Here is a 12,959-nt window from a genome sequence, read left to right on the forward strand (position 1 = left end):
TAAATTCTTACACCTAGGACTGTGAGGGGCAGATGTGCAACACATTAGAACAGAGTTGTGATAGCTCTGTGGAGTTCTTGAGGCATCCACCCAGGATTTCCTTGCAAAATGAGCTAGCTTGATTTACCCTCACCTGCAAGGAACTGTGTATTTCTCCCACATAAAATCAAATATTTGAATTTAGATCTTGTTCAGTATGGTGACCTTAACGACCATTGACCTCTCTCCAGCACAGCAGTATATCCTCACAACACTACAGAGTGTTGTGAGGATGTACAGACTCTCTAAAACATTGTGCAATTCTGAAGTGCAATATAAATGCTTATCAATAAAACAAGTAGTTTACCATTTAGTCATTTAATGGTTTGTTTTATAAACTGTACTATCACCATCACTTAATTATGCTTCTTTCAGAATGAATTACTCACTGTGGATAGGAGACCTTAAACCTTTCCTCACTGGACAAAGAATCCCAGAGATTACTTAGACCATGAGCCCCAAGTGGGACAGGGACTCTGTCCAACCTGATTAACTCATATCTACCCCAGCACTTAGAACAGTGCTTAACACCAAATAAGCACTTAACCAATACAACAACAACAATCACCACCTCAAGTAGGATGCAGAACTGATTTGTTGGTCTACACACACACACACACACATACTCTCTCTCTCTCTCTCTCTCACCATAGTTACTCTGGCATTCAAATTTCACCATAAACTTCTCTTATAGTCCTCTTCATTGACCTTTTTCATGTCATGAAACAAAACATTCTCATTTCCCCTTAAAAAGCAAACTTGAAAATGGCAATTGCCAGCTGGTCAGGAGAAATTAATGGCTTAATTTGGTTCACATATTAAAAATTTGGGAAGACAATCAACAAAAGACCCGGCCCCAGCAAGAGGCTTTTCCATGGCAAATGGGAGCAATTTAAAAGAGAGCTACTAAAAGCAAAAGCCTGAACAGTCTTCATACAGGCCCACGGGTGAATTTTGGACTGCTGTGGCTGAGGCCAGATCCTGAGAGGTAAGAACAGAAATGGAGAGACTCCACATCCCACTTCATTGGGTTTTGACCAGGAACTGTAAATAGCTGGCCAACAGTACTGGATAAACTGCTTCCCTCTCAAGATTCCTGAAGAAGACCAACCTTGCCCTCCCATCCGACTTGGCAGCTGACCCTAGAGCTCAACCAGGTCTGTAAGAACATCCCTGGCCCCTGCCAGAGTGGGGCTGCGTTTTTTTTTCCTGGACCAGGGAGATTTGCAATATACTAAACAAAGCCATAGCCTGGACCTGAAAAAACAAACACAGTACAAACCCTGGGTCAAGGAACACTTAAATGTGGCTCTCCAACTGAGTTTTGCATCCTTAGTTATTGTGACAGATGTGACTAAAGCCACCATCCAAAAATTTGTTAAAAGAAAATCCCACAAAATCACGCATAAGCACTACTGCTTCAAGCCCTCTAGGAGGGATTTCTGATCAGCTGTGCATCGTCACAATGTGATTAAGTGCCACTAGGCCAAGTCACTTTCATTTCATACTGCTAGGCATTCCAAACTCTGCTGTCAGATATGATCATTCATTATGAAAGGTAACCATCCCAGGGAAGAAGATTTTTCACGAAGCTTCACAACAGTATGGCACTTTGACTCCCACTACTTCTTTAACTGAGAGGAAATGGAAGACCCAAACCCTTAAAAACTTGCCCATGGACCGGGAATGAATTAGAGCCAGGCACTGAACAAACAACCTTTCGATACCGAATCCATGGCTTAGTTAGATGTATAAGTGCTGCCCCCTCATGCCCAGGTAGGCATTTAAAAACATGTAGCTGGACCCTTGTTGGGTAATCCAAGTCCTTTGATTCAGTGCCATCTCTTTTCTCTTTGGCACTGGGTTTATTTTCAGAGCTTCTGTTATCTTTGTATGATGAAAACCGGTAATGTTTTACTGTTTGTCTAATCAGGACATTTTGTATTTTCAGCTGGTTGATAAAAGTTTGTCCTACCAGGTCAATTAATAAGAGATTACTTTTCACCATCTCCAAAATGGAGTTATCAGGGGTCTTCATGTCAAAGAAATATTCTTTATACAAGAAAATTATGTCTCAAAATATGGTTCAGGGGCTCACACGGGTTCTCCAAAGATCACATGTGTCTTCATGACCAGAAGATGCTGCCTTGTCGGAAAAAGACTGGGACTTAGAAGAGCAGGTAAGCAGTTAAAGAGTCGTGATTGGATGGGCTAAGGAAAAGAGGCCAGACAGAGGCAAAGGGAGTCTGACAATTCTGGGAAGGTAGTGAAACTTGGTCTATAGACTGCAAACCCCATGTAGGACAGAAACTGTGTCCACTGTGATAAACCTGCATGTACCCCAGTGCTTAGAACAGTGCTTGGCACATAGTGAGTGCTTAACAAATACCATAAAAAAGTTATAGGGAATGTAGTGTGGAATTTCAAAGTTTTAAAATTTAAAAGTTGAAACAGAACGTCCTTTGCAGAAAAAACCTCTAAGGGCTAAAACAACAGATTTTATAGGAAAGGTTTTTAATCAGAACACTCTGATAACTCAAGTAATCACAGAAAGCTTTTCATTTCTACTTATAGATAAATTCCAGATTCTGGAGTTTGGGGGTCATTTTTATCCATGGCAATACCATCTTCAGTTTTCTTTCATTTTAATCTGGCAGCCGGCTGAGGCTTTAGAAAAAAGATAGTTTCAATTTTTGGCATGATATTAAAATGTTTTATACCATCACATATCTTCATCTCATCTTGCTTAGAAATGTTATGCTTTTTCATTAAAAGCATTTCTTCGAGTGAAGTGATATGCTCTAGAAGTAGTAAATTGATTTTTTCAAAAGTGTAACCAGTAGAAAGCATCACTAAATACTTTCATTTCTTTCTTCAAAAACTGAAATACATCTCGTTTTGGAAAGGTAACGAATTGCAGGTGATGGAGCTTTAGGATACCCAGCTCAAATGCTTAGTACAGTCCTCTGCACACAGTAAGCGCTCAATAAATCCGACTGAATGAATGCACCCTACAGAGTGACTAACTCTTCAGAACTAGCTTGGCGGATACATCATGGGCCTGGGAGTCAGAAGGTCAAGGGTTCTAAGCCTGGCTTCACCATATGTCTGCCAGGTGACCCTGGACAAGTGACTTCACTTCTCTGGGCCTCAGTTACTTTACCTGCAAAATGAGGATTAAGAATGTGCACCCTATGTGGGCGGGGATTGTGTCCAACCTAACTTGAATCTATGCCAGTGCTTAGAACAGTGGTTGGCAATTGGTAAGCGCTTAACAAGTACCATAATTATTATTATCTATAGGTGGATTCCCCCCTCAGCTCAAACTAACTTTAATAGTAATTATAGTATTTATTAAGTGCTTACTATGTGCCACCACAGTACTAAGTGCTGGGAGTTGATAGAAGATCAGATTGGACACAGTCCCTGCCCACATTGGGCTCAAAGTCAAAGTAGGAGTCTTTAGTATCTAAAGGCTGGTGGCTTCAATGGTTTGGAATTAAACAACTTCCTTTCACTCTCCTTTGACAAGGAGAGAAAAGGAAAATTTCATTTTATACATTTATAGCCTTGGCTAATTATTTCAGTCTCTATTAGCTGTCTGAAGCGAACATTGCTGTAAGATGACACAGCTTCTGGTTGTGCACCAACAACGACACTCCTCTCACCATTGCCATGACAATAAATACATGTGAAAGTATGGCACCCCCACGAGCTGGTCACTACTGAAATAGTGAATGTGGCATGGTTCCAGAAAACATTTCCAGAAGTTACGTCTTTGTTAATTGCTTATCGGAATTGCAATACTGTTCTGCCAACTTTCCCTCCCAAGTAAACAACCAAGTTAAAACAAAAATGACATTTTAAGCCTAGTTTGTTTTTTGAAACAAATAGAAAGAAACCTTAAAACTGGAGGAATTTGAAATCAAGGCATTTACCTCAATAACTTCCTCTTTTGGGCTGAATTTTCTGGAGTCTTTGAAACCACATCTGCTCGTTTCTTAGGTGTGTGCAAAAGTTCCTGTGCAGATTTTACCCAGTCACTTGCTGATCTTCCTAGAAGTTGTCCCACATCGGCCCCCATGTTCAAAGGAAGTTTGCAGGCAAACCCAGGATTAATGGATACCACATTCTCTGAGTCTTTTTCAGGGTTTTCACTGTCTGATGGATACTCTAGAATTTCCGTAGAGACTTCCTGGAGATACAAAGAGAATCATTTAAAAACAGTGGTGACTTTTTAAATGCAGATATTAGCATTTTCAGATATTTAATACATTCTGGGTCTCCTACCCTTAACTTTAATACATACATTTTTAAAAAGCCAGATCATGTGTGAAGTAACTTCTGAGGCTATGATGTGCCCTCAAAAATAAATGCAGTTGCAGTGCAAACTGATCCTATGTAAAACACGATTTTCCCTTGCTTGACAATCCACCCAGTGTTTGCTGTAGTAATGATTACTGTCAGCAAGAAAAATCTCTTTGCGGTAGTTCCAGGAAGAAAATGAGTTTTTTCTTTTTTCTGGAGCAACTAGCCATGAGGTCCTCTATTTTCTTTAGTAGCCTTATGGTACCCTTTTGATCAGGGAAAGAAGCAAATTCCCTCAATTGATGAGGGAGGTGATGTGCTGAATATGAAATGCTTCCATATAGGGGGATAAATGTATTCTTTCTTTCTTTAACACAAATTGTAATCTTAGATCACGAAGTAGTAAATAATGAATCATGATAGATTCTGGGATTGAAGTACATTTTTTCCTACAACTATGACCAAGGTGACATGTTCATTTGCAATGCATTCTGTTGTGAAAAGTGCCTTCAGCATTGTAAAACAGTGCAAACCTGCTCTTAGCACAGATCCACTAATTGGATGGATGGTTAGCCAGAATCATTTATGGAAAATGATGGATGACTTAGGGCCTGAGGGACCTGAGCAAAAGAACTGCAGACTTTTATACACAAAAACCATTTAGGGCTACCCAAAGTGACCACAACATAGTGGCGACACTGTGCCTACTTCCACAGACCAGAGGTTTGGTGCCTGGGAAGTCACCGACCAAAAGTGCTTCCTCAACCTAGCTTGTGCCAGAATCATCAAGAATAGGCCAAGAGGACACAGAGTTTCTTTGTCAAAAACGGTGCCTTTCAGTTCTCATTTCAATACCTAACTCTCAGGATAAGATCTTGGCCACTAAGAGTTCAAAATGGGTTACATATAAAATGTTGCCAATTCGGAGAGGAAATCTGGACTTCTACATCACTCATCTTCGGTACGTCTCCGCCCTGAACCCTTCAAAATCACTCCTCCCTTATGACATGTCATTGAAATACCCTCAAGGGCACATGAATCCTCTTTGTACATAAGAATGGCCAGAGACTCTGGGGATTTCACTCCTCCTATAAGACGTGATGAATCCTTTGACCTGTGGGGCTAAGTCTACTTAGTTCACTTTCCCTCTGGGATTAATCTGTAAGGAAAGTATAATGCTGGTGCATAGTGTTGCTGTATTTTTGGAGCCATATCATGAATGTTTAGGTTCTTGCTACTTAGCCATCGCTGTCAGGCCCACAGCCCCAAAGAGCTTCCCATAAATCCTCACATACAAGGCCAGCTGCAAATCAAGTTTTTTGCAACTAAAAAATTCTCGTGTAAACACAATGAGCTCTGAATTTTTATCTGAGTCTCTGAGCAATCAACCAGATATCACGCCAATTCCCTTTGGGCCATTAGTCAGATAGCACTTTGCATCCAAGTTTCTATTTCAAATGTTACGGAAAAGGGATGAAAAGAACAGCAACACACAAGGGTCAACTGGTGTGGTCTAATTAGATGACCGGAGCTGAACAGTCCTAGTTGAAAACTTCAGTGTGTCTAGCGCAGAAGGCAAAATGCAATCTGGGGGCCACATCCGGCATAAGTGATCAATTCTCTTTGGCCCATTAGCCTGTTCGGCAAAAGTAAAAATCTCTATAATTGCAAAAGGACAAAAATTGTATTCTGTCAGGCACAGTAGGTGCACAATTGGAAGGATCCTTTATACAACAAAGACCATAACAACTGTATAAATATGGTGAACATCAAAAAATGCATGTATATGGTTAATAAACTTCACCAAGTGCTCTTCAGCCTACAAAATCTCCCTCCCTGGTCCCATTATATCTACACCTAATAGGTGTTAATTGCTTAAAAAATATATTTTTGTACCAGGCATTGGGCACATTTTACAAATCAAAATGAAGAAAATTAAAAATCCCCCTAACATCTCACCATCGTAACAAGCAGCATGGTGCAATGGTTAGAGCATGGGCCTAGGAGTCAGAAGGTCATGGGTTCTAATCTCTGCTCTGTCACTTGTTGGCTGTGTGACACTGGGCAAATCACTTCACTTCTCTGTGTCTCAGACCTCATCTGTAACTGTGAGCTCCATGTGGGACAGGGATTGTGTCCAACTTGATTTGCTTGTTTCCAACCCGGCGCTTAGTACAGTGCCTGGCACATAGTAAGCACTTAACAAATGCCACAATTACTATAACAAGCATATTTCCTTTCACTTTCATCATTGCATTTCCACAGTTTTCTTACATGCCCCTAATCATAAGACATTTTCTTCAGGCAGTACATCTGATAAGCTGACCCAAGAACAAACTAAATCTGTGGTATTTTTTGAACATTTTCTGAGTGCAAAGCACTATATTAAGCTCTTGAGAGACAAATTCCTTGCCCACAAGGATCCTGCAGACTAGAAGGGATGACAGATCTCAATATATGTACATAAGTGCTGTGGAACCGAGGGTGGGATGAACATCAAGTGCTCAAAAGATACAGATTCAAATCCATAGATGACCCAGAAGGGAGAGGGAACAGGGCAACAGGGGTAAAGAGGACCCAATCGGGGAAGACGTCTTGGAGGAGATGGGACTTTAATAAGGCTATGAAGGTGGGTAGAGTGATGGCCAGTTGTATATGGAGGGGAAGGGAGTTCCAAGCCAGAGGAAGTATCACGGGTAAGGGGGTGATGGTGAGATAGACAAGATCAAGGTAAAGAAAGTAAATTGGTGTTAGAGGAGAAGAGTGTGAGGACTGGATTGTAGTAGGAATTCAGGAAGGTAAGGTAGGAGGGGGTGAATTGATTGAGTGCTTTAAATGTGTAATCACACAGCTTCCCTACAGATGGTCATTTGGTTACCAACTAAGAATGGTCAGAGTAACTAGGATTAAAACAGCTCTTACACACACATTTAACACCACAAATATTTTTCCAAGGCTCTACACCTGAGTTGAGAACTCGCTACTACAAGGATTAAAATGTGAGTCATACCATCTTTCATCCAAGGATCTTAAAGTTCTGAACCTTTAATTTACCAAACAAGTGTCAATTTATTATTATTTGCAGGCTTCCTAGATGCAGAATATTTTAAGTGGGAAAACATGATTCTTCTTCAAAATTCCATATTACCTTTCATCTCAATCTCAGAACTCCGGCAAAATCCCACACAACATTATCCACATTTTTTCCCAAAGGGAAAACTGAGGCAGAGGTAAATTTAAACAAGGTCACAAAATGAATTGATGTTGGGAGAAGTAACTACGGCTTCATTAACCCAGTATTCTTGTCTCCTGATCCACCTCCTGACCTAACCATTAAAACTTAATTCCTTCACAGGAGAAACACCGAAAACCAGTGTTCAAAGTGTGAACACACATTCCAGAATTCAAAGCACTGAAGTGCTTTGGAATACATAAGGCAAAAAGGCCCTTTGAAACTAATCTGAGGTCAAATGAAAAGAATGGTTGAAAGACATGTTGTCACTGTTTTTATAGGCTTGCATTCACTTAACAGGAGTCAATATTTATTCCATGCTGCAGAAAATTTCTTCAGGAACAAATTTACTCCAAGAAATTCAACCAGAAATAAGTATTTCAAAACACCAACTCATGAGTAAGCTAACTGTTCATTTTTAGGTACTTTTGATCTTGACAGTCATTTACTTAACCTAGAAATAACAAGACTCCCCACATTTCAAAGCTGAGTTGTCATTACCTCTGGAAGGCTGTATAGTTATTTTGTTATGGAATTACTCTTCCAGACAATTTCAAGTGAAAACCATCCCTTACTATAGTATACTTTAGGGAGAAAGTAAATTTACTCTCCATTTTATGTATTTACCTATGATGGGCTTGCTCAGAAGGAAGGAGCGAGAAATAAAGAGGTGAGATTTTCATCTTCATCATGCCAATAAGATGATAGTTTTTAACAAAATTTAGCACCATTATTCCTGGTAAATTGCCCATTCCAATCCAGTGACCTGGCACATTTGTGCAATGTTTTTGCTATTTGGAAATTTTCTCTCTTTCCGAAACTATCATTACTTAAAAAGAGGAATGATTCTTGGCATGAATTATGGGTTTCTAGTACCAGAGTCAAGGTTTGTTTGTTTTTGAGTTTTATAAAAAAAATTTTTCCAATATCTTTCTCAGCTCTTCTCTGAAAAGTTACCAGAAGACACCCTATGAAAACTCTTTAGTCCACAAGAGGGTTATACAAATAAAATGGAAATGTAAACAAGTCTCTTTTCCTAACCGAAAAGTGTCCACAGTGGTTAGGTATGCCGAAGGACACATGGGCTTAAATGGCTAGTCAAATCAAAGTGCACATGTGATCTTTCACACTGATGTAATTTGCTAATTTAGTCAGATATTAGTCTCTGAGAAATTAGGAATCAATACTGAGGTTTCTTCTCCTGCAACACTAGCGTACAAACTTTTGAACTAAGGCTCTTTTAAGCGGGGGAACGTTCCAACTAATGATTTTTAGGTGTGCCAGAGAAGGGTGTGAGGGGGATCGACCATCTACCACCATTTTACATGAATTAGGAAGTGGCAGAAGTCCCTTCTCACTATTCAGGTAGGAGTCACCCAACAATTTGCCAAAATCAAGAGTATTTCCACTCTTAGCCATATTGATACATTCTGTCAAGACAAGAAGGGTCTCTAAATAAAATCAATATTTCCACATGGCCTACACTGAATAACCACTCTAAGTAATGGTATTAAAAGTGGTCTGACATTTGAATATGACACCCTGACATCTAGAAAACAAGGGACATAGGAAAAAGGTGAACGATCAATAAGCCAGTTTTTGCTCTATGGTCACAATTTTGTTAAAGATTGATTGATTAAAGAGGTGGGTATGAAAAGAAAAAAAAAGATTAAAATTTTGGCTAAAATAAGGATTGGGGGTTATCTGTCAATTCCTTTAGTAATGTGTTCAAATAATACCACAGAAAAGTGGAATCTGAATGGTGACAAATTGTAAGAATAATCATATAAAATACGACAGAGGAATTTGGTGGTTCAATAGCTGTTCCAGGCAATGTGAAGGAGAAAAATACAAAAATCAATTTAAAAAGCTGACAGACCATTTCCTCTCTCAAGTCAATACTTGTGAAAGTAAAATTCGTTTTACCTGAACAACAAATGTTGACTTAGTTCCTCAAGAAAAAAAAAACAAACAACAAACCTGGCAGACTCTCTCTGCTTTGGTCACTGAGCATTACCTTTGGCTTATCCCATTCAATTTGCTTGTGGCATTACCACAATATCAATTTGTGCTGCAAAATTCCCCATAAGATTGTCTTTAGTTGTACTTGATTTTTCCTTGCCCACTGAATGCAGAAATAAGCTTCTTGAGGGCAGGGATCGTGTCTACTAAATCATTCACACTCTAAGTCTTTATTAGTATTTGGAACATATTAGATATTCAATAAAGACTATTGATTGAAATGCACTTGCTAAGCCCTGCCTTAACCACTTGATTGCCTTATTTTAAAATGAAAAACAAAACACCTCCTAGAGTTTAAGTGAAGCCTAGTACAGAGCATCCCACCAAGGGAACACTCAATAGATGCTACTACTTTCCCTAAATAATGCTTTGACCACTCTTCATTTCAAGATAGGTTTATATTGGTAGAAATAACAGCAGTATTAATCTAAATCACTTGAAAATGAGATTTAGATCTAAATTAGTTTAGTATGGTCTGGTATTGTTTTTAGGTCGTGTTCCCACAACAGCAAACAGCTGCTGTTTAGGCAATATGGCCAAACAAATTATTTCAGGGCCTCAAAATGAGTTGCTACTCTTCAGAGTAAGTCATATTAAAGTGCTAAAACAAAACAGTCATTTATATAGAAAACCACAGAATTTTTCACTTTTCCCCTTCATAATTTGTTTTCCTTCACTCTTGAAATCAATACAGTATGCACTTTTTCCTTAAATCTTTTGTGTTGAAACCAGTAGAGTCATGTTGTATAACTTACACAGTCCACACTAGTACAGAGCAATGCAGAATGGAGACCATCACCTTTGGTGGATTTTGAAAGAGACAATGATAATCTTATATTTTCCCTATTTTGTTTTAACTGTATGACATAATAAACTTTTGTTCCTTCACCTTTGACTCAACAAATCAAGGCAGGGTGGTGCAGAAAGTCCTACAAACCTACTCCCCTTCTGACACACTTAGAATATTAAACTCAGCCATATTAAATAGATCTAGAGCTATGTAGAGCTAGAGCTACAGCTCAACTGTTATAATTTACATGATGGACTACCGCACCTGTTGGGAAAAGGTAGATTTCATACCCAGAGGGATGGAGATGCTCTGATCTTGAAACATCCACAAGCAAGGAGTAAGTTATGAGATGGCCTCACTTCCACACAACCACTTCCTCACTTCCACTACTACCGACGCCTGTTTACTTGTTTTTATGACTGACTGCCCCCTTCTAGACTGCAAGCCCTTTGTGGGCAGGGATTATCTTTATTGCTAAATTGTACTTTCCTAGAGCTTAATATACTACTCTGCACAGTAAGCACTCAATAAATATGATTGAATTGAATGAATGAATGTTATGTGACCTTGGGCTTAACTTCCCTGTGCCTCAGTTTCCTCAACTGCAAAATGGGGATTCAATACAAGTTCTCCCTCCTACTTAGACTGTGAGTCCTGTGTGGGACAAGGTCTGTATCTGGACTGATAACCTTGTACCTACCTCAGTGCTTAGAACAGTACTTGATACATAGTAAGCTCTTAAAAAATATATAAAAAAAATGAAGCAAAAGAGGATGGCAATTAAATCATTTGGAGCTCATTATTCAAAGTAATTTAAACAGAAAACATATTTCAAATCCTCAAACTGATTTCATGGTATTTATGGACTTTATGAACCTCCCTCCGCATATCAGACAGATAACTGCTCTTCCCCACTTCAAAGCTTTATTGAAGGCACATCTTCAAGAAGCCTTCCCTGAGTCCTCCTCTCTTCTCCCACTGCCTTCTGCATCACCCTGATTTGCTCCCTTCATTCATCATCCACAGCCCCTCAGCTCATATTTATCAGTAATTTATTTATTTGTGAATATTAATGTCTGTCTCCCCTTCTAGATTCTGAGCTCATTGTGGACAGATAATGTGTCTTTGGTACATTGCATTCTCCCAAGCGCTTAGTACAGTGCTTTGTACACAGAGTGTACTTAATAAATATGATTAAATGAATGAATGGGCTACTGCATGATCATGTTAATAACGATAACAATAATTATGGTATTTGTTAAGTGCTTACTTTGTGTCAAATACTCAAGTAAGTGCTGGGGTAGATTCCAGATAATCAGGCCCCACAGGAGTTCACAGTTTAAGTGGGAGGAAGAACAGATATTGACTGAATCCCCATTTTGCAGATAAAGGATCTGAGGCACAGAGAAATTAAGTGACTTGCCCAGAGTCACACAGCAGACAAATGGCAGAGCCAGGATTAGAACCCAGGTCCTCTGACTCCCAGGCCTGTGCCCTTTCCCACTAGGCCACCCTACTTCTCTGAGCCAGATTCAAAATTATAATGGGATAGAGACCCATTTAAAGAGACACTGTAGAAAAAAAGTGCCTCAAATAAAATGTGCTTTAGCATCCATAATGATGTATCACTTTTTCCTTCTACCAATAGTAACTTTGCCAAGTCCAAGCAGCGGGACAGCCTTCAGGGCGCAGACAGGGGAGATCCAGCTGGGACATTAGGCTTCGGGGGAGACAAAAGGAAGACTATGGCAGTAGGTTTGAACTGTGGGCCAACAGGCAGCGGAAGGCTTTCATCACTCAGGCACATTTTTGTTGAGCCAATACACAACGTCCATTTCCCAAATATTAAGTAACAGTGAGCGCTCACAGCAGCTACCAGGCTCTCTGCTAGTCCGAGTTTGGCCTCCCATCCCTGACTCGGATCCCCAACAGGAGGATCAGAAACAGACTTTGGGAAAGTGAAGTGGATTCAAAAGGATAAGAAATAGAAATGAAGTTGAACACTTAATGGCCACTTAAATGCTTATTGTGGCACTTTGGCTTAGTGGAAGGAGGACAGGCTTGGGAGTCACAGGTCGTGGGTTCTAATCCCAGCTCAATCACTTATCAGCTTGTGACTTTGAGCAAGTCACAACTTCTCTGTACCTCAGTTACCTCATCTGAAAAATGGAGATTAAGACTGTGAGCCCAACATGGGACAACGTGATTACCTTATAGCTAACCCAGCACTTAGAACAGTGCTTGGCACATAGTAAGTGCTTAACAAATACCATCATCATCATCATCTCCATTGGGCTGTGGTTATTGTATTACAATGGAAACAGCAGCCAGGGTGGAGGAGGAGGAGGAAGGACAGGAAAAGGAGAAGGACAGGAAAAGGATGAGGTGGGAAAGGGAATGGGGTTAGACAAGGACCATACTCCTCTGAGTTCCAATGCAGGGGAACTCCTGAGGTAGAGGACATTAGCAGGGGAAGTGGCCGCCACAAGGTAGAGAAGTAGATAACCAACACAGAACTTAAATAACAACAGCACAAAGTCCTGGGTGTGGTGGTTCTTTTCAAGACAT

General features: G+C 39.9%; 1 protein-coding gene across 4 annotated transcripts in view; it reads right to left on the minus strand.

Annotated features, from left to right (window-relative positions):
* Nucleotides 1–12,959, minus strand: part of SPIDR (scaffold protein involved in DNA repair) — a 318,346-nt gene that overhangs the window by 228,113 nt on the left and 77,274 nt on the right. For 3 of the 4 annotated variants that reach the window (XM_029068240.2, XM_029068239.2, XM_029068238.2), the window contains exon 6: nt 3,978–4,234. The exons of the other annotated variant lie outside the window; for it this stretch is intronic. In XM_029068240.2, coding sequence (XP_028924073.1) covers nt 3,978–4,234 — 257 coding nt within the window. The remainder of the gene's footprint in view (nt 1–3,977; nt 4,235–12,959) is intronic. 4 annotated transcript variants of the gene reach the window in all.

The sequence above is a fragment of the Ornithorhynchus anatinus genome, chromosome 7 (genome assembly GCF_004115215.2).
Source record: "Ornithorhynchus anatinus isolate Pmale09 chromosome 7, mOrnAna1.pri.v4, whole genome shotgun sequence".
In the NCBI taxonomy this organism is placed as follows: domain Eukaryota; kingdom Metazoa; phylum Chordata; class Mammalia; order Monotremata; family Ornithorhynchidae; genus Ornithorhynchus; species Ornithorhynchus anatinus.